Source organism: Lethenteron reissneri, chromosome 36 (genome assembly GCF_015708825.2).
Source record: "Lethenteron reissneri isolate LAM-NWPU_2019-01 chromosome 36, ASM1570882v1, whole genome shotgun sequence".
Lineage (NCBI taxonomy): Eukaryota > Metazoa > Chordata > Hyperoartia > Petromyzontiformes > Petromyzontidae > Lethenteron > Lethenteron reissneri.
In genome coordinates, this window is record NC_083814.1 from 4,343,519 (window position 1) to 4,370,157 (window position 26,639).

The 26,639-nt window shown below is 46.7% G+C and overlaps 1 protein-coding gene across 1 annotated transcript in view; it reads left to right on the plus strand.

Annotated features, from left to right (window-relative positions):
• Window positions 1–26,639, plus strand: part of LOC133351034 (mucin-like protein) — a 51,961-nt gene that overhangs the window by 12,003 nt on the left and 13,319 nt on the right. The window contains exons 11-23 of the mRNA XM_061565920.1: window positions 7,978–8,108; window positions 9,365–9,459; window positions 12,996–13,214; window positions 13,620–13,808; window positions 14,405–14,521; window positions 15,039–15,244; window positions 15,569–15,635; window positions 16,230–16,394; window positions 16,639–16,755; window positions 18,159–18,422; window positions 18,528–18,674; window positions 20,000–20,187; window positions 21,713–21,893. Coding sequence (XP_061421904.1) covers window positions 7,978–8,108; window positions 9,365–9,459; window positions 12,996–13,214; window positions 13,620–13,808; window positions 14,405–14,521; window positions 15,039–15,244; window positions 15,569–15,635; window positions 16,230–16,394; window positions 16,639–16,755; window positions 18,159–18,422; window positions 18,528–18,674; window positions 20,000–20,187; window positions 21,713–21,893 — 2,086 coding nt within the window. The remainder of the gene's footprint in view (window positions 1–7,977; window positions 8,109–9,364; window positions 9,460–12,995; window positions 13,215–13,619; window positions 13,809–14,404; window positions 14,522–15,038; window positions 15,245–15,568; window positions 15,636–16,229; window positions 16,395–16,638; window positions 16,756–18,158; window positions 18,423–18,527; window positions 18,675–19,999; window positions 20,188–21,712; window positions 21,894–26,639) is intronic.

A 26,639-nucleotide genomic window follows, 5' to 3' on the forward strand; every position in this document is an offset into this window, starting at 1 on the left:
CTTTCACGCGACGGTCAATGGTATAGTGTATAGCAGATTGTATAAATAGTATAAAATTGTAGTGTTTGATGCAGTGTATAAGGTAATATACAGTATCGTAATTGTATAGTGAATATACAGCAGTGTGGTATACAGTAGCGTGGGTAGAATAATACTTAGGGTAATATTATAGTCGAAGGTATAGAGTGTGTATAGTAATACAGTATATAATTTAATGTTGGGCAGTATATAGTACGGGGTAGACCCGTGTGATGTAAAGGAAAAAAGTTTAGCTGCAAGCATATTATATTTTTTGCGACATAGAATTGTAATGTATTACTTACTGTTAGTAGCTCAGCTTATTGGAGAGTATATTTAGTATACTGATGATACTATGTAGTTTATACTTGTTTTTACGTGGTGGTTTAGTAACTGCAGCTACATACTATTAACATTCATTCCCTTTGTTAATGCTACCCCCTATCCCCTCCCTTTGGTGCTGCTAATCCTGCATAATGCATGGGCATAATATGACTTTGAAACCCCCCGCCCACCTCCTACGCATTTCCCATACATATGTAGGGGTGTTAGAGAGAGAGCCCGTTATGCATGGCAGCCTATGGCAAACAAACACAGTGGGCGGGGCTACGTAAGTGCACGGGGAGGTGCCCTCTACGACGTCCGAGCCAGGCACCCTGGGGGGGGCTGGTTCGAATGTTATGATCCCCCGGGGCCCCACCCCTCAGCGAGGGGTTGGGTATAAAAGGGGATGTATCAAAGGGCTCGGGAGTTATGTTAAAGCTAACCAGAGAAGACTGAAGACGTCTTAGATAGAGCCCTGGACTCCCCTGGTTCGCTGTCCTTATCAGGGCCGAACAGGACCGAGCCAGCGGCGTGGTCCCGAAAGCCAGAGCCGGTGCTCTTGTAAGAGCTGGTCTGGGACTCCGGGTACCGGGCCCGACTTACCAGTGTCGGGCCAGATAGCCTCCCCTAGCCCATTAGTGGAGGACTAAGAGGCAGGCTAGGAGTAGCTAGGACGTGTATCCTCAGCTAGTCGGGTGAGGGGGCCGATACCCCCTCCAGTGCTGTATGCCACGAACGTGCTGTGTCAAATAAACCCGTGTGCCTCCAACTCCGGTGTCCAAGAGTCGTGAACGCTACTACATCTGGTGTCGGAAGTGAAACAACAACGAACATGGACACGCGCCGGACGGCTCGAGTCAGGGTACCAGAGGCGGAGGACACCACTGCAGTCGGGGAGCCCGAGACGGCTGAAGATGGCTCCGAGCAACCGGGGCCGGAGGCATCCACACCACAGCAGCAGGAGGAAGGGGAACCATCGACAGAGGGGCTGAGGCAAGGCGCACGCAAAGCTGGCCGAGCTGCTGTACGCCGCTGCCACCATGCTCGACCACATCACACAGCTGGGGGCTGCTGTACCGCCACGGGGCGACGGCAGCCGACGACCACAGCGCCTTCCCGCCATTTCGACGGAGCACCGTTTTGAAAATCCCGCCATCGCCGCAGCTGCTGTTGAGGGCGTGGCCGGCCTGAGCATCGCGTCCAACGGCGGGAGTACAGTACCTGCCGCGTCATCACCAACGGACGGAACGTCACCACGGGTGCGACCGGCGATCCCATCGCTTGTTCGTGCCGACGCAGAGCCGAGTGAGGGGGACGAGGGAGTGCGATCTTCCGCGGCAGCCGCTGCCTTACATCAGCGACTACCTCCACTCAAAGAATTTGTGGGCGAGGAAGGCGACTGGGGCGGCTTCCAGCGGCGCTTCCTCGCTCACCAGGAGATGGCACAGTGGACGGACGCCGAGGCTCTCCGCGCGCTGCCGGCACTCCTCGACAGCGACACCCTCGCCACTCTAACATCGGCACCAAAGGAGAGGCGCTCCACGCTGCAGAAGGCGATGCAGGTGCTGTCTGCAGTATACGGTCCACCGTCGGACTGTCGCCAACTCTTTTACGATCGCCAGCGGGGGGCAAAGGAGTCGCCCCTGGCGTACCGCACAAGCCTCCTGGCACTGGCAAAGGCGGCCTTTCCACGGATGGACAACGAAGGTGTCGACGCCATGGTTACGGAGAAGATACTCCTGCTGGCGGACGACTTAGATATCGTCATCGTCGCACACGACGATGCAGAGATGTGCTCCCTCCTAGCGGCCCGACTCCTCCACGCAAACCTGTGCTCACAACGACGGAAGGCCAGCAAGGCGGCGAGCGGGCGTGCCATCGCTGCAGCCACCCTCCCGGCGGAAGAGGTTTGCGCCATCGAACATCAACGGCAGCATGGTGCGGGAGTACAGGCGGACCGGGGCGGTTCAAGCCATCTCCAACATCCATCGTCGTCGCCAGCGCTCCCGCGCTGTTACAACTGCGGCATCCGGGGCCATGTCGCCTCGGGGTGCCGCTCTCCTCGGCAGCGCGGGACGACACCTCAACGGGACGACGGCCCTCGTCACAAGCTCCACCATCATAATCCGGCAAGTCGCGGCACCCCTCATGTTTGGCCCACGCACACGCCCGTCACGCACTCAAACACCGCAACGAATGGGGGGCCGATATCGCGCACCATCGCACCAACACGCACCACTCTGGGTACTCATATCGAACCCGGCCAGTGGTCCGTGTTGGCCGATCGTGTTGTAGCCGCATCGTCGGGGTCGTCTGCCGTTGTGGGGCACATCGACGGGGTTGAGGTGCGCATCCTGGTCGATACGGGAGCATCGGCGACCATTATTTCGGAGTTAATTTACAATATTCTCCCTGCCCAGAGCCGTCCTTTGATGCCTGTTAACGTGCTATTCTATGCTGCTAACGGGGGCTCACTTGGCATCATCGGACAGATTCGTGCCCAAATTTGTATTGGGGAAATTAAATTGTCTGGGCCGATTTTTGTTTCCTCCTCGCTGGCGGTTCCGTGCCTGCTGGGGACGGACTTCCTGGCCAAAATGCCGATTAGGATATTAATCGACCAGGGATGCATTGAGCTCCCGTCGGGCCGACGCATGGCGTTTCTGCCATCACCCGTTACGAGTCGGACGGCGTTCGCGACGGTGCCGGCGTTCGTAGATAGAACGGTGCGCGTCCCTCCGGGGGCACAAATGTTGATTCCTTTGAAACTTCGGCGGCCCTTCGCTAAGGGCATTGGGGCCCAAGGGGTTCTGCTGGGGCCGTCTAGGGCCGGGGTTAGTGGACCTCATTTACTTCCGGCCCAGACCATAGTAAGTGGGGACGGAGACCCCTTCATCGCGGTCCTCAATGTGGGCTCACGCAACGCCGGTGCCCTGTGAGGAACCCGTCGCGAATCACGTCAGCGTTGTCCCTGCGCCGCGACCACATTCGGACAGCGATGAAGGGTGGCTCGAGGCGCTTTGTGCGGGATCGACGGACCTGTCGAATTCAGAGCGTCAACAACTTAAAACACTACTGCGGGAATTTTCCGACGTTTTCAGTCGAGATAAATACGATTTGGGTTGCACTCATCTGCTGCGTCACCATATTGATACGGGTGACAGCGCGCCAATACGCCAGAATCCCTTTCGGTTGAGTCCCGCCGAAAAGGACCATGTCAAATCGGCTATTGATGACATGTTGGCCGCCGACATCATTTCTCCTTCCACCAGCCCTTGGGGAGCGCCGATCGTCCTGGTTAAAAAGCAGGACGGCTCGTTGCGGTTTTGCGTTGATTTTCGGCGCCTTAACAAAATTTCGGTTGCCGACGCATATCCGCTCCCACGGATGGATGAATCGCTGGACGCCTTGGCGGGAGCGCGATTCTTCTCCACACTGGATTTACTTTCGGGATTCTGGCAGCTTCCTCTGGACGATGATTCAAAGCCTAAAACTGCTTTCCGTACACCGCACGGCCTGTTCCAATTCAACCGGTTGCCGATGGGCTTACACTCAGCGCCGGCAACTTTCCAGCGCTTGATGGAATTGGTTTTGGCTGGATTGCAATGGGAGTCGTGCCTCATTTATTTGGATGACGTTATCGTCTTTGGTAAAACTTTTGACGAACATCTCCAGAGGTTGCGGGCGGTTTTCCTAAAGATGCGGGCTGCTAATTTGAAATTCAAGCCCCAAAAATGCCATTTGTTACGCGATTCGGTGCGTTATTTGGGGCACATCGTGGGGCGCTCAGGTATTGCTACCGATCCCGCCAAGACGCAGTGTGTCAGCTCCTGGCCGACTCCCACCTCGGTGGGAGAGGTCAGGAGTTTCATTGGCTTCGCGTCGTATTACCGACGGTTCGTCGCTGATTTTGCGACGATTGCCAAACCCCTGCACGCTTTAACATCAAAAGGGGTTCGGTTCCACTGGGGTCAAGAGGAGGAGGCTGCTTTCTGCTCCCTTCGGGACGCCCTGGTAAAAGCTCCTCCCTTGGTTTACCCCGATTTTTCTAAGCCCTTTTTGCTCGACACCGATGCGAGCAACACGGGTATTGGGGGTGTGCTTTCCCAGGTGGTTGACGGCGTGGAACGGGTGGTCGCGTACGGTAGTCGGGTGTTGTTTCCTGCGGAGCAAAGATATTGTGTCACCCGTCGGGAACTGTTGGCAATTGTCTATTTCATCCAACAGTATCGCCCATATCTGTACGGTCGGCATTTCACCGTTCGCACAGATCATGCGGCACTACAGTATGCCCTGCGAGTTCAGCAACCATCGGGACAATTGTCTCGATGGTTGGAGATTCTCCAGGACTTTGATTTTGAAACCACCTACCGTAAGGGCGTTCGCCACACCAATGCGGACGCTCTGTCGCGCATGCCAACCACCTCCGAATGTGCATGCCTCCTGGGGTCTGGACGTTGCAGGCCTTCAGGAGACGTATCGGTTCCGGTCTTGGCGGCCGCCGACGACGACGAAACATTGATTACTAATTCGATCGAACAACAGGGAAGAGATTCCCTGTTGGGGTTGCCCGTCACTGAATGGGGGCGCCTCCAGATGGAGGATACCTCCCTCCTCGGGTGGCGTCGTCGCGTCGGCGGTGCTGGGCGGGTGAGGGGTGATTCTGATGCATGGGAAATGGTGCAAGGTCTGCTGATGCATTGGGACGGGAAATCCCATCGACATCGGCTGGTGGTCCCTTCTGGGTTGCGGGGCAAGGTGGTGTGGGCCGCTCATGAGCGCCTTCTACACCTGGGGACCCAAAAGACTCTCGCCTTGCTACAACTTGATTTTTTTTGGCCTGGCATGACGAGGGATGTTGGGGATTTATTGGGATCATGCCCTCGGTGTGCGCAACGAAAACCGCCGGCACGGGAGTCTAACCCACCCTTGCAATCGATCAAAGTGTCCAGAATAAACGAGCTTGTCGCGCTGGATATTTTGGGTCCATTCCCCGCCACCCCCAGGGGCAATAGATATTTGTTGACTGGTGTGGAGTATTTTACACGCTGGCCTATGGCCTGGCCCCTTGCCAACCAGTCGGCAGCAGCCATTGTGGAGGCCTTTGTTCAGGGATACGTCCTGGACAAAGGTGCTCCGGAGCGGCTGCTAACCGACCAGGGCAGAAATTTTTCCGGTAAACTACTCAAACAAGTCTGTGAGCTCCTGGGCACGAAGAAAATTCGTACCTCCCCGTATCACCCGCAAACTGACGGGATGGTCGAGCGTCTGCATCGCACCATCACGTCAATGTTGTCACAGCAGGTTTCGGACTCACAGACCGATTGGGACCTGCAAATTCAAGGGGTCTTGGCGGCATACCGGATGGCACCCCATGCAGCTACGGGATTTTCCCCCTTTTACCTCATGTACGGTCGCGAACCCGACCCGCCTGTTCGTGCCCAACTGCAGATCCCCGAGCCGCAGGGAAAAACTAAATTGGCTGACCATGTAAAATTTAATCTGGCCAAATTAACAGAGGCGCGGGATGCTGCAATGCTAAACTCGGACCTCCGTCAGAAAGCGAATGAGCGCCTCAGACTGGGTCGGGCGCACATGATGCAGTGGAAGCCGGGGGACAAGGCATGGCTGCACTGTCCCCAGGTGCCACTGGCAACCTCCTCTAAGCTGGTGCGGCCGTGGCGGGGCCCTGTGGAGGTGGTCGAGGTTTTGCGACCGCAGTGCGTGCGCATCAAATGGGGGAAGCGGCGGTGGTTCGTGCACCCCTCTAGATTAAAACCCTTCGTTGCGGTACACAACCCCACTTCACACACGTGTGGCCAAACATGTGGGGGGTCGACCGACTCACTGGGTCCGTCTCCGTCGCCCTCACCTAATGCCTTGCCGGCCGTGCCACCTCCAGGTGCATCAGGAGTGACGGGCTCACGCCCGACCACCCCTCCTGGGGATGCCAAGGGTCGCGCGGCGTCGGATGAGGACTCACTCCGAGACGGACAGTTGCCACCTGACGGTCCGCCACCCGGGGTTACCCCGTGTGAGGGGCCCGCTGCAAGGACGCGCGCTAAAATGCGCAGACTGTTGTGAGGCCGGCAGATGTGTACATAGGTTGTGTTCATTGTGTGTTGTGTGGGTGGTGTGTTCCCTGCTCATTGAATGTACATATGTTGGGTTCACCATGTGTTGTGTGTGTGGGGGGGGGTTCCCTGCAAATTGTATATAGGCTGTTTTTTTTACGGAATTCGTATTTATTCAGGGGGGGTGCGTCGGGTTGTTTTCTCTTCTTGCTGTTGCGTTTTGTTGTGTTCTTGTTATTGTTCCTGTTATTGTTGGAAAATAGTGAGGCACACGCGCGGTCAGGGGGTAAATGCACTTTTATTGTCATTTTTTGTATGTTGGCAGCCGGGACGGCTGCAAGCTATGCGGGGGGGGGGGGGGGGGGGTGATGTAGGGGTGTTAGAGAGAGAGCCCGTTATGCATGGCAGCCTATGGCAAACAAACACAGTGGGCGGGGCTACGTAAGTGCACGGGGAGGTGCCCTCTACGACGTCCGAGCCAGGCACCCTGTGGGGGGCTGGTTCGAACGTTATGATCCCCCGGGGCCCCACCCCTCAGCGAGGGGTTGGGTATAAAAGGGGATGTATCAAAGGGCTCGGGAGTTATGTTAAAGCTAACCAGAGAAGACTGAAGACGTCTTAGATAGAGCCCTGGACTCCCCTGGTTCGCTGTCCTTATCAGGGCCGAACAGGACCGAGCCAGCGGCGTGGTCCCGAAAGCCAGAGCCGGTGCTCTTGTAAGAGCTGGTCTGGGACTCCGGGTACCGGGCCCGACTTACCAGTGTCGGGCCAGATAGCCTCCCCTAGCCCATTAGTGGAGGACTAAGAGGCAGGCTAGGAGTAGATAGGACGTGTATCCTCAGCTAGTCGGGTGAGGGGGCCAATACCCCCTCCAGTGCTGTATGCCACGAACGTGCTGTGTCAAATAAACCCGTGTGCCTCCAACTCCGGTGTCCAAGAGTCGTGAACGCTACTACACATATGCTAAATTCCTCTTGATATGCAAATTATTTTGTCAAGGCGCTCTTCTTCCCCCTCCAACCCAGCTTAAATATACGCTCCAAGCTTGGTGGTGTTTCATTCTTCACCTGAGGACGGCTGCTTGCGTTGTAGCCGAAACGTCGTGAGAATTATTTTATTATGTTTTATTTTTATTATTTCCCTTCTACGTGACTTTACCGAAAGAACCAAGAAGAACATTGAATAGTTATTTGAAAAAAATTGTATTTTAAAAGAAAATTGTATTGTATCCATGCCTCATGTGGGGTGCAACTTGGCATACACCTGCAGGATTGACACATTTTATCTGACTATGCCATGAAAATTACTTGACTGTACTTCACTACATTCTTCAATCAGTACCTTCCAAAAAACGTTGAAACTAAAGTGAGTTATTTATTTCTTCTCTCACGAAGTCCTAAATAGTATAATTATCTTCAATATAATTGTAGCCAACCACAATCACATGTGTACTCTAAGCAAATTGAATGTCAATATACATCTCTCAGTCATACTGCATGTTTTTGGAATCATATCCATTTGATATCCATTCTGCATGAATTTCTATTTGTTTACTTTCCAGACAAACACATTCCAAGCCATCCTGAGCACAGATGGCATATTTTCATTCTGCCTACAAATATTTAAGGATGGAGGCATGCGATGGAGAACTGAAGTTAGGGATGTCAACAATGTTGTCATGGGCTTCATGAGGTAGGTCAAACATCACCGATATAGATGGTAACTGTTTTTGGTGAGTTTGAAAATGTTTCATTGAAAAATCATATTTTACGAGTTATATACTGGATGATCCATTTATAACATTGCGCCATGGTGATGAGATGTTGACTACCTCGCCTGGTATACAGGAGGTTGTGGGTTCGATCCCGATCCCGACGCCTGTATATTTAGATTTTGCATATTCTCCCAGTGGTAGCATGGTTTTTTCTCCATGTCCGCTGTTGTTTCCCTCCACATTTAGAATCTACATGCGTTTAGAGTATTTGGCTGCTATAAATTTTGACGTGATAAGCCACTTCTTTGAGCTATCATTTGTAGTCAGGTCGCTTCTGAAAAGAGCTATATAGCTCAGTGGGCCTTACTTGGTCAAATAAAAAATAGTTCATCGTTTAAATAGTTTATTGATTTCTAACGACCTTTTGGTGTACTGCAGAACAGGTGATTGAATATTGTATAAACGATGGCACTATATCTTATCGAGGAGAGCATAAAACGATCTAATATGTAGTATTGAGTTTGGTGAGAGACTTGTAGAGGCTTTGAAATACAATTGTTTCTTTCTCTATTAATTTCTCCATATCATTGTAATGGGGGTGTCTAAAAATGGATCACCCTGTATTTCCATAACTTGATGCTACTACATTCGTTGTATCGAATACATCAGTATTTTCATAAGATTAACCTTGTGTTACTTTAACACACTTTGTTTTAGATGTTAGAATACCTATGGTAACAGTGGATGACTTCTGCAAAGTATGTTGTTACTTTGTTGGATATTTGTTTAAAAATCCACCTTGAATGATCAACCAATTTGAAAACATACGGAATCAGAATTTGACCATAAATGTGTTTTTGTTTATTATATTTGTGTGTTTTTTATAAAATTTCAAAGTAATAATTGTATTGTACACATTACATTGAAAAAAAATACTCTTTAGGCAAACGAAAGTAGTATTAAAGAAGACAGTATATCTTGATTTCTTGATTTTTTTATGTTTGATTTTGTTGATGACAATTGGATACATTAAAATTGCAATTGAAATTCTAAATAATAACGGATCATTATTTATTTGAATTATATTGCTGAATCGTAATTCTTTAAAATCCTCTCAAGATGTTTGAGTCGTCCAACATTTATGCATGAATGAGTTGTGTGTTAATTTCTCTAATCTCTTACATGAGTGTTTGTATGATGTTTTTTTTCTTCCCATCGTTCCTTCCCTTATCAGTGGATACGGAAATAGCCCTTACATTGAACCAATCTCACTGTCGTCAAATGCCACCGTACGATATCGTCCAGACCAGGCTGTTGGAACAAATACAGGTATTCATATGAATTTGTAGTGATAAAATGTGACTGTATACATGTTATAGAAATGTTTGCAAGAATGGATATTGTAGGTTTGTGTTCTTGGTCGTGTGAATTTACATGCCCATTAACTCTATACGAAGAAAAGGTTATTAATTAACTAACAAATTAGTTATACAGTTGAGAAAAATTAATAGGAACAAATAGAGAAACGCAATTGTAAACGTGCAATGCACACAACATGGAATTGTAAATGTGCGCACACTGCGCACTTTACAATTGCATTCCTTTATGCATTCGTGCACATTTTCCGCATCCACGAACTTAAGAGCTGCATTCTGTCCTGTGATGAATCAATTAAACCATTTAAACATTTTAAGATGAAGATACTGCAGCATGACAGCAAGGCGGATAGTCTTCAGACTTGCTGTGCGTCAATGTTGTCACGCAACACGTAGCAGCACAATGTATGGTATATTGCAAACCGGTATTTTTCCAGTTTCTGTTCCAACAAAAAATAGATACGCCTCTGTTGAAATACCCTGTCCTTTGCACGTGAATGAAAACACATGCACACTACTGTCGTAGATCCTATCTTGGTGTCAAAATGCATCTTGACATTGGGATGTTGGCGTGAATTTGTCAGAAGCCAGCACACTTTGCAATTCCATTGAGATTGTCTTAGAAAAGCTTTTTAAAAAATAAATTATTTTACCACACAGTGTCTAAGTAGGGAGTATTATTACCATGGCTTTTGTATAAAATGTACCGTCTTTTGAAGGTTGGCATTTCCCAGGCAATTGGTTTTCAATTAACCACTCGCAAAAAATGTACAACCCTGCCATGCGGTGATGAATAAACTTGAAAAGAAGAACATATGGATGTCTGTCTGCTAGTAAATTACGTTAATTTTTTGTGATTATCATTATGTGGCATGCTGCTGAACTATTTTAGTGACGATGCCACATAATGGAAGACGCACAAGTCACACCACGTGTTGAGAGAAACCCCTAATTTATTAAGTATCACTCGGTTCTTTTTGGGACCACATCTGACCCAGATATATTAGGATACTAGTCTGGAGTTATGTTGTCCTTATTCTTAGACTATAGAGAATGTATTCACCATATTTCATACAGTTTTGCAACTTTAGCAAGTTCATTAGACAGTTTGTGAAATGTTTGTAAATTCATTAATATATTGACTGTGTTTAAAATGAATACTACATTTTTGTTGCTATGTATATTCAATCAATACAATTTTAATTGGTTTGGTGCCATTCACAATAATTTGTCGCAAGATGCTTGACAAATACAGATACACGTAATAAGCAATTAAAAACAATAATAAATTATGCATCAACGTAAACAAATCAAATTATTCAATACAGAGATAAATACAAATGCAATCTAAACTATTATAGTACAGAAGATTAATTCACTTCTGGATAAAAGGCTCTCTCATGACTTTCGGTCATGGGGATTGTTTGACCCATGCTTCAATAAGCTGGCCATAGTGTGCAACGATTAGCGCTACGAACCCGGCGAGTTTGATTCTAGCTCATAACACCAGTGACGATTATCTGAACTAGTTCTGGGCCTCCCGTAGGTCGACTCAGCCTCAAATGGTGAGCAGTGTAAGCATCACCACTGGGGAGACAAAGACGGCCGGGCGTGGTATTAACCACCCACCCCCTCATGTGCCATGCTGGCCTTCATAGGTGCTCACTTACAGCACTTGCCCTCACAGTCTGTTAAAGGCTATATGGGATATCTTTATCTCTGCTGGTCAATGTGGGTTGGTGAAGGTTGGGTGCCCAGGACTGATTAGGTGTAACTTACCACTGATGTTAGCCATGATCAGGAATCAAACTCAGGTGCTAACCATTGCTGGCCACCTGGGTTTGATTCCTAGACACGGTGAACATCAGTGTTCTGGCACCCTATGCACTGCAATTTCACCAATCCATACTGACCAGTGTCCAGCAGTGGATTGATAAAGGGCAATGCTGGTATGTTAAAAAGATAAGGCATTGTGTGTTCAACGAAAAATCTTGACAGCAATCACGAAACATTCCTGACACATTCGTCATGAGCACTGGAACTCGTACTTGCAGATATGAACTGCTTTCGTCGCACTTTGTTTATGCTCAGTGTTCTTTTGTGTTAACATTACAATGCAACATGTCTGAGGAAAATGCTGTTTCATTCAATACAAGGTCAAACACTTACCCTTAAAATATCTTTTTTATGTTCATGTAACTCATTGCGAAATATTACCTGCTTTTCGACAAGTATGAGAAATTTGACAACGCTGCCTTCACAATTAATTCCAAAGCGTTGTTTTCCAGTTGTCAGGGCCATGATATAGCTGGTTGCAACTGCCCAAAGCATGTAATTATTGTATTGTGTTGCATACATGTCAAAGTGTGTAATATATGGCCACATTAACGAAGACACTTGGTTTCCCATATTTAGCAAAACAGCAATAAAGGCAATGCACTTAAAATGTGTTTTCTGAATGCTTCAGAGAGTCCAGGGGATTAATTGTTTCATGATCAGCATGGAAAGCAAACATCAAAGTAATTCCCGTAGGGTAAAACAGTTGTATTCACGTAGAGAACTGAGTGTATTACAGCACCAGTGTGCATACATTCCAAATGATCTCATCATCATCTGCCTTGGTCTGTCCACTGCTGGTTGAAGGCCACCCTATTTAAGATGCTTCTTTCGCTAGTTAACACCTTTTGTGGAAATTGGTTCTTTACTCTTCTATCTGGCAACAAAACTGACACCTTTTTGCAAGGAGTCATGTTTGCATAGACCGCAATACCTGCAGTCATAAATACAAACAAAAGACATAACTCTGATAATGTGCACTGTCCTTGAAGTTGATTGGTCCACACCCGAGACAGCTTTCCTTCGAGCCTAGTCTCATATGGGTTGGACCAGATGACGCCAAAAGGCGCACAACTCAAGGACAATGCACCATCAGAGTATGAGAGCTCGGGGCAAGCATCTACACTATGGGGACCTCATTTGCCAGTAAAAATATGATAATTGGTTCTTTACCCTTCTATCTGGCAACCTTTTGTGGAGTTCAACCCTATGCTCTATATTATTAGGGAGTCATAATTTATTATTAATTTCTGTTTTTCTTGAGTAAGAGTTTCATTTTTATCACATTAGTATTTAAAATTAAATATGAAATTTTTTTTTCCTAAAAAGTGGAAAATTTTGGGAAAAAAATTTCTCGAAAATAAATTGTCACGCACAACGAGTCTGTGTGCAAAATGTCAGCTCGGTTGGATCACGGGAAGTGGGTTAAAAAACGACCGAAAGATTTGCACGGTCGTAAGCGCGCAAGCAAGCAAGTGAACTTAATATAAAGGATTTAATAAAGGATTTAAAAAGAGGATGCTCTATCTTGGTGTATATTTCACCGTCTCACTAAGGTATATGCTTAAACAAAACAATTAAAATACATAGACATATATAGCAGTGCTCTTAAATACATGTTTTATATGATCAAATTATTTGACTCCATTGCAGGCTTGAAGGGGAGATCAGCACTCAGGTTGGATCTTAACTCAGTGTATACCAAAAATCCAAAACGCGAATGCCTAAATTGGTATCAAAGTGAGGGATACGCCCCCTACTTCAGTCCCTTCACTACCTGCCCTTGCTTCTACTGGCAAGGGTATTTTGACATGTCCTACGTTGACGGGAACATCATACAAATGTATGGCTACAATCCTCCCTACGTCTCAGGTACGTTTGTAATATTTGCTGTTTTATGTCTGATTTGGTTCGCGATAACGGTGCTCATGGTGGTGATGTGATTTTTTTGTTTACATTTTCTTGTCGGAAACAAGCTCATTTGCCGATATTTATTGCATTAATTAATCTGTACCTTGAATTGTATTACTGGAGCTGTTCTGAAGCAATTTAATATGCAATTTATTTCTCCTTACGTACTTATATTCTGCATATAATTGATTTCTGTAATGTTCACAATTGAGAACTTTTGTAACTATCTTGCAAAAAAATAGTATTCGCATTTGTTAAGTCATGGAAGCAACCACTGCCATGCTGCCTTTCACTCTGTCCAAACACATTCTCATACCTGCATCCTCTCAAAAAACAAATACTGGACTGGTAACGTGTGCAATTTAGGAGCATCTCGGAGTCTGCAGAGCCTTTGGCCAGACTACAATCGTGGAGGGGTGAGATGCCACTATAGCTGGTCGGGCTCTCTGCTGTCTGGTGGTTACGAGAGGTATCTGCCCACTCCTTGGAACTATTGGTCGTGGTGGTGGTGGGGTGGGGCGTATTATATGCAACAACAAAGACAAGAATATCAACGTAAGTTACTTAAACGGTATGCTATTTCACAAAAAATGTAAGTGGTGCTATTGTAGAAGTCACGTGATGTCATGGGCATATTTGAAAGATATCGAACTAAATGTTTCAGACTTTGTAATAGTTTTGCACGATACGATACTTACAATTCAGAAATTTGATGATAAAGACGTTGGCAGATGCAATTGTATTTCACACCCGTATCATCTCGTTGTTGTCCTCTGATGTCCTTCAAGTACGAATGTAGAATTGTTTAAAGGTTATTCACCTGCAGTACACTCAATCATAAACCTGCCATTAGTCTTGTAAGCATTGTGACTCTACAATCTGTCATGCTTATAATGCACACGTGGTCAGTTACTCAAGAAAAGTATTCAATAATTACATGGACAGCGAAAATCATGATCCAATTACATTTTGTCTTTGTATTGTATTTGTTTGATATAGTGTAGTATCGCAATATCGCAGAACCCTACCCATAGTTGTATCTTCGTTAGTCGAATACATGTTTCAGTTGCTTAATGAAGTCTCAAAACAATACTTTACAATGAGTGATTGACTAACATTTTATTACGTCTTCATTGTTTTGCTCAAATTAGAAAAGGAAGCGGATCCCTACCGATACTGCTGTCAGTCTGGAGACAGTCGGCTGTGTCGCCTGTACCAAGAGAAACGCCCTCGCAACCAATGCTCCTTCTACAGGCCTCCCTTCTTCGGTGAGTCTCACAGTCTCTTCGCTAAATAGCATATTTATATTACATGTATGTTCAGAAACGCAACATGCGTGATCCCGTCAGGATTGTGCTTGCATAGTGCTTCGATGAACACTCTGCAAGGATTTTGTGGTTGGCAGTACAGCAAAATGGATAGTTTTACTGCACTTCTATGCTGCCCCCCCACCCCTTTTGTGTATGCTTAGCAAATTCACCAACCTGTACGGACTAGCATAGTGGTGAAGCATTATCACGTGATCACTTGCGAATTGATGGTGGGGCAATTGTATTATTAAGACAGAGCCAACATATAAATTACATCCTTTCCACACAAAACATTTAGAATTGAGTAAAATATCTTTCCGAAAAATGTGACTGAAATTACAGAATATGTAATTGCTTACCTGCCAGCACAGTTCTACAAACACTTGCATGCACATTTATGCATGCAGATATGTGTTTTACTGTGTAAACGCTTGAACGTGCACAACCTGCTGTCATATTTTTCTTGCATTGGCAGCGTTTCTCCTTGGCGACCCTCACATCACGACGCTGGACAACGTCTCGTACACCTTTAACGGCCTAGGAGAGTACACGGTCTTGGAGGTGTCTGCCAATCAGAACCATTTCACCATGCAGGCCCGGACGGCGATCGCAGGGTCCAATGGGACCTCAAAAGCCACGTCGTTTGTGGCCATCGTGGCCCAAGAAAATGGCAGCAGCAAGGTGGGTAGGGAAGTGGCTTGAGCGCTCAGCTTGCAACCTAACCCTTCGTCGTTTTGTCAACGTTTGTGGACAGGTGCACTTATGACAAAGTTGGCACAGTAGGGGGGCACAGGTGGTGCATCGGCCAGTCATTTGAGTGAGTAAACCCATGGCACCTTAGTCTGTGCCATGACCTGCTGCCAGTGGGCGTTTGACACTTCACGTGGCCCTAACGTGCACATAGCCTGGCACAAGTGCCGCGGTGATGTCACCGCTACTTTGTGGCAAATGGCGGTTGTTGTTGTGAAGACGAAGTGCACCTGTAACGAGCTTTTGTGTTCACAGGTTGAATGGATTCTCAAAGATAACATCACTGTCGTGCTATTAGATAGTCAAGTTACTCAAGTCTCAGGTACCCCCTTTGCATTGAGGTGCACATACACTTGATATATAGTAATTGAAAGATGCTGTGTGTGTGATTCTTTTTTGTGACATATGTAATGCATCACGTTTTTTTACGTATGATTTGATGTTTCATCTTAATATACCAAAAAGTTCAGTCGCAGTCAGTACATACATTGAATGTTCCCTATTGCCCACAGAAAAACAAACCCCAGTAAGGATATTTTGTAAATTAGACCTTCGTAAAACTATCCTTGATAACTAAGTTAATGCGTTCCTGGATAAGAAACAATAATTTTGCTGTAATGTTCTCAAATGTTGTTTGTGGATGTAAACGTTTTGCTCGGCACGAAATCCCATGTTTGCCTCCGTGGGATATCAAGCTGGAAGCTTGTTCGGATAGTTCCTGAGAGGCTCCTGAAGAAGGTTATTGTACATGGAGCAAAACGTTGGACATCATGCTGAACAATACCTGATGCAACCAGAAAACACATCGGAGAGACATTGTACAGCGTGACGGCGAAAACGTACACATTAGTATTGCATGTGTAGCTTATATATATTAAAAATTTGTCCTTTTTTTCATTTCAACGTGCTTTGTTAGAAAACAAAACGTTTTTCAACCAGACGTCAGTCGAGCTGTCGTATGGGTCAGTCGTCGCGTCGTTCCCATCGGGTATCTCCGTGAATGTGACGGCTTCTTATGGGGCGCTCAACTTCATCACCCTGCTACCCCAAAAATTCGTCAACCAAACGCAAGGCTTGCTGGGTGAGATGTCCATCCATCCCACTCACCGCCACCACCACACCAAATGCTCATCTACCTCTGTCGGTCTGTGGGTTGTCTCCTTACGAAATGTTTTTTTACTTGTGTCTCCAATAAACAACAGCTGATACATATAAATCATCTCACAAATACAAACGCAGTATTTAAATATATTTTGTGATGCATGTAATTTGTGTGAGTGTTTTTTTAAAAATCAAATTAAGTGTATTCCATATTTTACTTGCAGGTGTTTTCAACGGTGATCCTAAAGATGATTTTAAATCTAAGAATGGCACTGTGCTGCCCTTCGATGGAACAAATATCCCTCCAGAGAACCAGCTATACTATGATTTTGGAGTCACATGTGAGTAGTTTATACATTTTCTCAAATTGTGTCGGCTGTGTGGGTTGTTTGACCATACTTCACCATGCTTATCAGTGCAGATTAGTAAAAGTGTGTGACAAGGGGGGAGCAGGAGCAATTCAGATGTCATTCGGCAACAATTTGACATCCAGCCTCCTGACTAACTTTGGTTATTGAACCAATTTTCTCCAATTTCCCTTCATATGTGTAGTAAGAGAAGCTAGCAGAGAAACACGTGCATTTTCATGGCAATATGCGTTTATATATGAGCATTTATATTGATACAGCTGAACAATTCTTAATACAGTAGAACTCCTCTTAATGATAGCAATTGGTTCCATTGAACAGGTCGTTAAGTGATTTAGTCATTAAGCGAGTATAGGAAATATATGTTAAATGCTAAATTCGTTCCCATAGCATCGAAAGTTACCCTTTTTCACACACAAAACACATGCTTTATAATATTTGAAGAATGGATATGGTTAATCAATGCATTCAATTAATATTTGCTGTACCTACAACAGCCCATCGTTAACGGGAGAATGGCGGGTAAGCGAACACATTGGGCTCTTTAGAGGCACTACACTACTATACACTACGCTAATATACACTACGCTACTATACACTACACTACTATACACTACGCTAATATACACTACATCATATACTACACATTGGGCTCTTTGAAGGTCCCGTCGTTAAGCGATTCATCATTAACAGGGGTGGTCGTTAAGAGGAGTTCTACTGTAAACGCCATTGCAATTAAATTTTTTTGAGTCTTGCTATGTTCATGCAATCAGCACCATTTACATTTGTTGTCACGTGGCTTAAAAAAAAAACACCTGAAAGAGTGGCCGAATAAAATTAACCAAGGAAGGTATTTCAGACGACTCGTATAGAACTGCACGTGAGCATTCCAAAAAAAATTACATTTCATGTCACAACAACGTTTGATCTTGTTGTCATCGGTCTCAAAACATATATTCAGTTTGTGATGCTTTCTGAGGAATCACGCATTGCCGGCGTACGTCCTTCTCGTTTAAGGTTTACTGCTTTTTGAGTGGAGCATTATGGGTAAATTTTGGCTTAGATACTAGAAATCAGTCAATTTATTTCCATACCAGGTATCTAAGAATATAAATTTTGTACGTGTTTTATTGACTTAAACTGATTTGGTAATTAACCATCATTTAGTAAATGTTAACATCTAATTGATTAGCGTTAACTATGATGATGAGCAAATATTAGCGAGTATTAAGATTAAAACTATTTAAAAAGGAATACATCATACATGTAACTGTGGCTCTTGCAACAGAATGACCTACGATTAAAATGCCTAGTACGACGTTGCAGGTGCATACATTATTTTTATATTCACCATTTGAAAAATGTTATATTTACAGGGCAAATCGCTGCAAACACGAGCTTGTTTTCCTACAACACCAATGCTGGGGAGAGCTGGCACACCTACAACAACAACAGCTTTGTGCCGATGTTTTATGAAGAACTCCTTAATCGGACATCGGCCGAAAAGCTGGCCAACGTCAGCGATTCCTGCGGAGGGCAAAAGGACTGCATTTTTGATGTGCTCAGCACTGACGACCCCAAGTTTGGAATGGCCACGAAGAACAGCGCTGGAGAATTTGGATCACAGGGCCAAACACTGCGTGGGTTTTATTCGTATTTTTTCTACGAACAAGTGTTTATGTTATGATGAGTAAAAAAAAAAAGGTGAAAACTACTAAAAAGCTTTGAATATTTTTTCGTTGCAGAAAACTTCCCTCCCAACATTACAAGCAGCGGACAGCTCTCGACCAAAGTGAATTCCACGGTGTGGGCCAGAGTAATTGCAGAGGACCCCAATAACGACACCATTGTCTTCACCCTTACGACAAACTCATCAGGCCTCACGATTACAAGTGGGTTATTAATGTATATAAGATGATCTTATTAGAAATTTCTATTACTTGAAAATGAACATCGCTGTCCGATGTACATTCAGAGTGCAGCGCCCGTTGTTCGGTGTGATGTCTGATGTTTCTTTCTACGTGCTGGAAAATTCAGTTCCTTAAGAGCTTCAGTTTCTGAAGCTCCTAAGGAACTGAATTTTCTGAAGCTCCTAGGATGTGGAGTGAAACGTTGGACATCATTGTGAGTAATATGTGGCAGAACCCGAAAAGACATCGGAGAGCTGTACAAAACACAACCGCGTACATCCATGCTGTAGTAAAATAAGCATTCGCCAAGATGAGACTCCAGGCCAAGGGCTCACCATGCTCATATGACTTTCTCTGTTGGTTGCCCAAAGCCAGTGGTGAAAATTCCACATTTTGCCATGACGGGGTTATTCTTTCCATATGATGGTCACTCTTACATTTCAAAATGATTTAACATAATACCTATATTATAAAGTATATATTACAAAGGGAGAATTTATATAATACTTTTTTTCCACTGGCATATCCAAGCCAAGCTAATGAGTGCATGGCCCTCCCGATACGGGTGGTTTTCCAATGGCTAATTGCCATGCCGAGCCAGAGCCAAACAGTGATACGCTTGCTTCACAAGCCATCTGAATATGGCGGGTTTGACTTAATCAACCATTTCACCATTGCATCTGCGACCGGTCTCCTAGCAAGTGAGAGCGTAGTTCGAGGGATATGGCTGTCACTTTTTGGACACATTGCCCCGTCTTGATGCACAAACTCCAGAAAATAGGGCACTTCAGTTGGTGGCTGGCGTTCTAAGTGGACTGCGACCCTCAAAGGAATGCCCACCAACGCTGTGGTACCCCCCACCCCCCGTGATACACCGGTCAAAAAATCACTCGAGACACTGGTATGGCAGCAAGAGCAGTTTATGCTAATGCTGTCGCAAGAGGTCACACATTTGGTGCAATCGTTATTCCTTCGCTGACTATGTCCGATGAATGAATGTCCAAATACGACTGGGGGGGGGGGGGGCTAATTACACGTTCATTGCATGTGACGTCAATAAATAAACTGTGACAACAGCGTCACTACACGCCTCGACTTTCTCACTGTGTGCGACGTCAGCGGCACGACTCAGCTTCTGCAATGAAAAATTTACGTGGTGCCTCCTGAGCTGTGCCAGCCTTGCACGGCATGGCCCCAGCACGGCCTATTTGTCCAATGGAAAAAGAGGTTTAATTGGCACGGAGACTAAGATAAGGACACAGAATCAGCAATCTGATAAGTTTTTTTTTTGGTGCGGGCTGTTGCAGGCGATGGGAATTTGACGTGGAGTCCCAGAAGCTCGGAGCCAGCGTTTGGCGTGGTGAGCGCCAGCGACGGCAAGGCCTCCTCTGCGTTGCTGCTCAACCTCACTCTGTGCAACTGCAGCGCGAACTCCATGTGCCTCTCCAACCAGACCACCCTGAGCATCAATGGCAGCGACGGATCCACTTTTCAGGTCTGCCAAACAATCTGCCCGCTTGTACCCTTCTTATAAGAAAGCGTATTTATGGCTCTGATTTATCGTTGCTGTATTGTAGCAGTTTCGCCATGGCACTCTTCGTGAATGCTGCTGCAGGGAGTATGACCGACTTATTATTTCTTCTTGATTTAAAGCTTTCGTGACTGCAGGAATCCATACTCTTTGGTTCTGTCAGTAAAGTCACGTAGGTAGAAAATGAATAGCTCACGACGTTTCGATCGCAACACAAGCAACTGTCGTCAGGTGAAACACAGGAGAACTTCATGTCTTACTAATTGGAACTTTTGGAACTGGCACCCAAGGCCTGCTCTTGTATATTATATCACGTGCCCTTTAATGTACGTATTTCAATAGACCACACACTTTGATAATGACTCAAATATTTAAAGCATTTAGAATTATAATTTTTGCATGTGAAATCATCCAGAGGCACTAAGCTGTGCTCATGTACCAGAGAATTACAATAGCACAAATACATGTTTTATGGTTAGCAGGTTTTCAGTATTACAAAGCAGCCAGGATACTTGTTACAATCCATACATTAATTGGATCATATTTTTAATGTTTCACTCAAGATGTAAGCATTGATTTGTTGTGGTAAGAATGTATTATTTAGGTCCATGTGCTTATTGTGTTTAATTTGTTGTCATTCCCCGCACCTCCAATTAGCATGGTTGCTTACGTATGGTGCGAAAGAAGTTCAACATATATACTTACATATAATTTCTGTGATTATGTTTATGTTAATCCACCAGCCACTGCAGATTCTACTTACATTACAATATTAACTAACAATGTTTTTGTTAATCAAATTGTGAGGAAGCAAAGAGTTAAATGCCCTAGTATAAAGGGTTATTGTAATGGCACCTTTTCTTTTCTATATTAAGAAAATTAACCAATGCATATTCACTCCTAAACAAAACAATATCCTTTGTTCTGCGTTTAAAGTTAGCGTGCATCGTGAAGAACATATATTTGGCATACTTTTTTTTAAAAGGTACCTGTCATCAGTATGGACACTGTTGCTGACAAGTTCATTTTAATATTTCAGGGAATGTAAACATTCTGGGGTTCCTATGACGGACGCGTCGTATGTTTTAGGGTCACATATTGTGCTGCTGTTATTTATGACGTGCCAGTTGCTGTATTTCACTGTGGTCAAGATGAGTCAACGTTAATAAATACCAGGAAATGTATAATTGCATATGAAACCGAATGTTATACAATGGTCACTGATATTACTTAATTGCTTTAAAAAAATATTAATAACAAGTACAAGTTTTTAAAACATAATTCTAAATATATATCTGTAATGCTCTAACAATTGATATTTTAATGGTGTTATTTTTTTCAGAAGGAAAACACAAGCCGTGACTTGTATATTGCAGCACCATTTAGCATTTAATTGAGTTTAGGGAAACGTCCGCCAAAAGTGGTATAATTTATTTATGTTTTAATTTTTATCATTCCCTTTTTGTTAAATGTCTGCGATCGCCTGAAGGTTTCCAGCTGTCTGTGTGATCCTGGCTACGCGGGAGCGTTCTGCACGGACGACTACAATGCCTGTGTAGACAGCCCTTGCCATCCTGGAGTGAACTGCACGGATGATCCTGCACCCTCCCTAGGCTTTTCGTGTGGGCCCTGTCCCGCTGGGCTCACAGGCAACGGGAGCAAGTGTTTCGGTGCGTACAGTTTTGCTTAATTTACTTTTCTCATTTCATGTTCTCACGCGTAAATTGTAATTTAATGAAATATATATTTCGATTTAAAGCTTTCGTGACTGCAGGGATTCATCTTCTTGGTTCTTTTGGCAAAGTCACGTAGAATGGAAATAATAAAAATAAAACATAATAAAATAATTCTCACGACGTTTCGGCCACAACGCAAGCAGCCGTCCTCAGGTGAAGAACAGGTCTGTCGAGAAGACAGACTCTGCCCATTGTGTAAATACACCTGGACACTATGACTGCAGATGCAATGCTGGCTTCAGAAGAGATGGATTTATGGTTTGTAAAGGTAAAACAATTGCTGCATCCGTGCATTTTTAGGTCTGATTGTCTCTGTGATACCAGTAACTTAACCCAATACTTTTAGTGGGGGCTTCTCTCATAATATGTGTATTATTTTATTATTTCCATTCTACGTGACTTTACCGAAAGAACCAAGAAGAGAAATATATATTGTATTAGCAGAAGTACCCGGCGTTGCCCACCGGGCTTTGACAATACAATACTCACCACTCACGCTTACCACTCACCCTCACCACCACCACTCACCCTCACCACTCACGCTCACCACTCACCCTCTCCACTCACCCTCACCACTCACCCTCACTAATCACCCTCACCACTCACCCCCACCACTCACCATCACCACTCACCCTCACCACTCAACCTCACCCTCACTACTCACCAATCACTACTGACCAATCACCACTCACCCTCACCACTCTCCACTAACTCTCACTACTCACCCTCACCACTCATCCTCACCACTCACCCTAACTACTAACCACTCTCTCACCACTCACCCTCACCACTCACCCTCACCACTCACAACTCACCCTCACCACTCACGCTCACCACTCACCCTCACTACTCACCACTCACGCTCACCCTCACCACTCACTAATCACCACTCACAACCGCCACTCACCCTCACCACTCACTCTCACCACTCACCCTCACAACAACCACTCACCCTCACCGCTCACCACTCACCCTCACCACTCACCCTCACCACTCACCCTCAACCTCACCAATCACCACTCACCCTCACTGCTCACGGTCACCACTCACCCTCACCGCTCACCCTCACCACTCACGCTCATCACTCACCCTCACAACAACCACTCACCCTCACCGCTCACCACTCACCCTCACCACTCACCCTCACCACTCACCCTCAACCTCACCAATTACCACTCACCCTCACTGCTCACGGTCACCACTCACCCTCACCACTCACCCTCACCACTCACCCTTAACCTCACCAATCACCACTCACCCTCACTGCTCACGGTCACCACTCATGCTCACCACTCACGCTCACCCTCACCACTCACCCCTCACTAATCACCACTCACAACCGAGGGAGAGTGGTGAGGGTGAGTAGTGAGAGTGAGTAGTGAGGGTGAGTTGGGAGGGGGAGTGGTGAGCGAGAGTGGTGAGGGTGAGTGATGAGCGAGAGTGGTGAGGATGAATGGTGAGGGTGAGTTGTGAGGAAGAGTGGTGAGGAAGAGTGGTGAGGGTGAGTGGTGAGGGTGAGTGGTGAGCGGTGAGGGTGAGCAGTGAGGGTGAGTGGTGATTGGTGAGGGTGAGTGGTGAGGGAGAGGGGTGAGTGGTGAGGGTGAGTGGTGAGGCAGAGTGGTGAGTATTGAGGATGATTGGTGAGGGTGAGTAGTGAGGGTGAGGGTAAGTGGTGAGGGAGGGGGGTGAGTGGTGAGGGTGAATGGTGAGGGAGAGGGTGAGTGTTGAGTGGTGAGGAAGAGTGGTGAGTAGTGAGGATGATTGGTGAGGGTGAGTGGTGAGGGTGAGTGGTGAGGGTCAGTGGTGAGCGTGAGTGGTGAGCGAGAGGGGTGAGTGGTGAGGGAGAGGGGTGAGCATGAGTGGTGAGATTTAGTGGTGAGTGGTGAGGGTGAGTGGTGAGTAGTGAAGATGATTGGTGAGTGAGGATGAGTGGTGAGTGGTGAGGGCGAGTGGTGAGGGTGAGTGGTGAGGGTGAGGGGTGAGCAGTGAGGGTGAGTGGTGATTGGTGAGGGTGAGTGGTGAGGGCGAGTGGCGGTTGTGAGTGGTGATTAGTGAGGGGTGAGTGGTGAGGGTGAGCGTGAGTGGTGAGGGTGAGTGGTGAGGGTGAGTGGGGAGGGTGAGTGGTGAGCGGTGAGCGGTGAGGGTGATTGGTAAGGGTGAGTGGTGAGAGTGAGTGGTGATGGAGAGGGGTGAGTGGTGAGGGAGAGGGGTGAGTGGTGAGGAAGAGGGGTGAGTGGTGAGGAAGAGTGGTGGTGGTGAGGGAGAGGGGTGAGTGGTGAGGGTGAGTGGTGAGTGTGAGTGGTGAGGGTGAGGGTGAGTGGTGAGTAGTGAGGATGTTTGGTGAGGGTGAGTGGTGAGTGGTGAGGGAGAGGGGTGAGTGGTTATGGTGATTGGTGAGGGAGAGGGGTGAGTGGTTAGGGTGAGTGGTGAGGGAGAAGGGTGAGTGGTGAGTGGTGAGGGTGAGTGGTGAGGGTGATTGATGAGCAGTGAGGGTGATTGGTGAGGGTGAGTGGTGAGGGTGAGTGGTGAGGGAGAGGGGTGAGTGGTGAGGGTGAGTGGTGAGGGTGAGTGGTGAGAAAGAGTGGAGGTGGTGAGTGGTGAGGGAGAGGGGTGAGTAATGAGGGTGAGTGGTGACGGAGAGGGGTGAGTGGTGAGTGGTGAGGGTGAGTGGTGAGCGTGAGTGGTGAGAGTGAGTGGTGAGGGTGAGTGGTGAGGGTGAGTAGTGAGTAGTGAGGATGATTGGTTAGGGTGAGTGGTGAGCGTGAGTGGTGAGGGAGAGGGGTGAGTGGTTAGGGTGATTGGTGAGGGAGAGTGGTGAGGGTGAGTGGTGAGGGTGAGTGGCGAGGGTGAGTGGTGACGGAGAGGGGTGAGTGGTGAGGGTGAGTGGTGAAGGAGAGGGGTGAGTGGTGAGTGGTGAGCGTGAGTGGTGAGAGTGAGTGGTGAGGGTGAGTGGTGAGTAGTGAGGATTATTGGTGAGGGTGAGTGGTGAAGGTGAGTGGTGAGCATGAGTGGTTAGGGAGAGGGGTGAATGGTGAGGGAGAGGGGTGAGCGGTGATGGTGAGTGGTGAGGGAGAGGGGTGAGTGGTGAGGGTGAGTGGTGAGGGTGAGTGGTGAGCGTAAGTGGTGAGGGAGAGGGGTGAGTGGTGAGGGAGAGGGGTGAGTGGTGACGGTGAGTGGTGAGGGAGAGGGGTGAGTGGTGAGGGTGAGTGGTGAGGGTGAGTGGTGAGCGTAAGTGGTGAGGGAGAGGGGTGAATGGTGAGGGAGAGGGGTGAGTGGTGAGAGGTGAGGGTGAGCAGTGAGGGTGAGTGGTGATTGGTCAGGGTGTGATTGATGAGGATGAGTGGTGAGTGGTGAGAGTGAGTGGTGAGTGGTGAGGGTGAGTGGCGGTTGTGAGTGGTGATTAGTGAGTGGTGAGGGTGAGTGGTAATGGTGAGTGGTGAGCGTGAGTAGTGAGGGTGAGTGGTTAGCGTGAGTGCTGAGGGTGAGTGGTGATTGGTGAGGGTGTGATTGGTGAGGATGAGTGGTGAGTAGTGAGGGTGAGTGGTGAGGGTGAGTGGTGAGCGTGAGTGGTGAGAGTGAGTGGTGAGGGTGAGTGGGGAGGGTGAGTGGTGAGTAGTGAGGATGATTGGTGAGGGTGAATGGTGAGTGTGAGTGGTGAGAGGGGTGAGTGGTGAGGAAGAGGGGTTAGTGGTGAGGGTGAGTGGTGAGCGTGAGTGGTGAGGGTGAGTGGTGAGGTTGAGTGGTGAGAGTGAGTGGTGAGGGGGAGTGTGAGTGGTGAGGGAGAGGGGTGAGTGGTGAGGGTGAGTGTCAGTGGTGAGGGGTCTGTGGTGAGTGGTGAGTGATGAGTGGTGAGGTGGTGAGTGTGAGTGGTGAGTGTGAGTGGTGAGTGTGATTTGTGAGGGTGAGTGGTGATCGGTGAGAGTGGGTGGCGAGGGTGAGTGGTGGTGGTGGTGAGGGTGAGCGGTGGTGTTGAGGGCGAGGATGATTGGTGAGGGTGAGCGTGAGTGTTGAGGGAGAAGGGTGAGTGGTGAGAGAGTGGTGAGGGAGAGTGGTGAGGGTGAGTAGTGGTGGTGAGGGTGAGTAGTGAGGGTGAGTAGTGAGTGAGTGGTGAGGGTGAGTGGTTAGGGTGAGTGTGAGTGATGGTGAGTGGTGAGTGATAGTGAGTGGTGAGGGAGAGTGGTGAGGGTGTATATATTTTTTGCCTATGATGACAGCAGTACATGCTGACGTTTTGTATGTTAAATGTAAAAGCTAAATGTGTGAATGTGTGTGTCGGAAATGTTAAGCAAACGTGGCGACACGTAAGTATATTAAACGGGAATAGGGCAATTCTAAAGGAATCTACAACCTTCGATGATTCCTTTGCGCGAATCAAAGAATGGATTCCTGGCGCGTAGGAGGTTTCCATTTTTAATTACAGAGTTTTATTTTCATTGGTATGTTATGTTTTAAAGTTTTCGGGAGTTTTTAATTATATTTTTGCCCCGGTCAACGCCGGATATTTCCCATTCGTAGCAGCTTATATCAACTCTATAACCAACTTATATTAAACGGGAACAGGGCGATTCTAAATGAATCTACAACCTTCGATTCCTTTGCGCGATTCAGAGAATCGATTCTTGGCGTGGTCGGTTTTACATTTTTAATTACACAGTTGTATTTTCATTGGTATGTTATGTT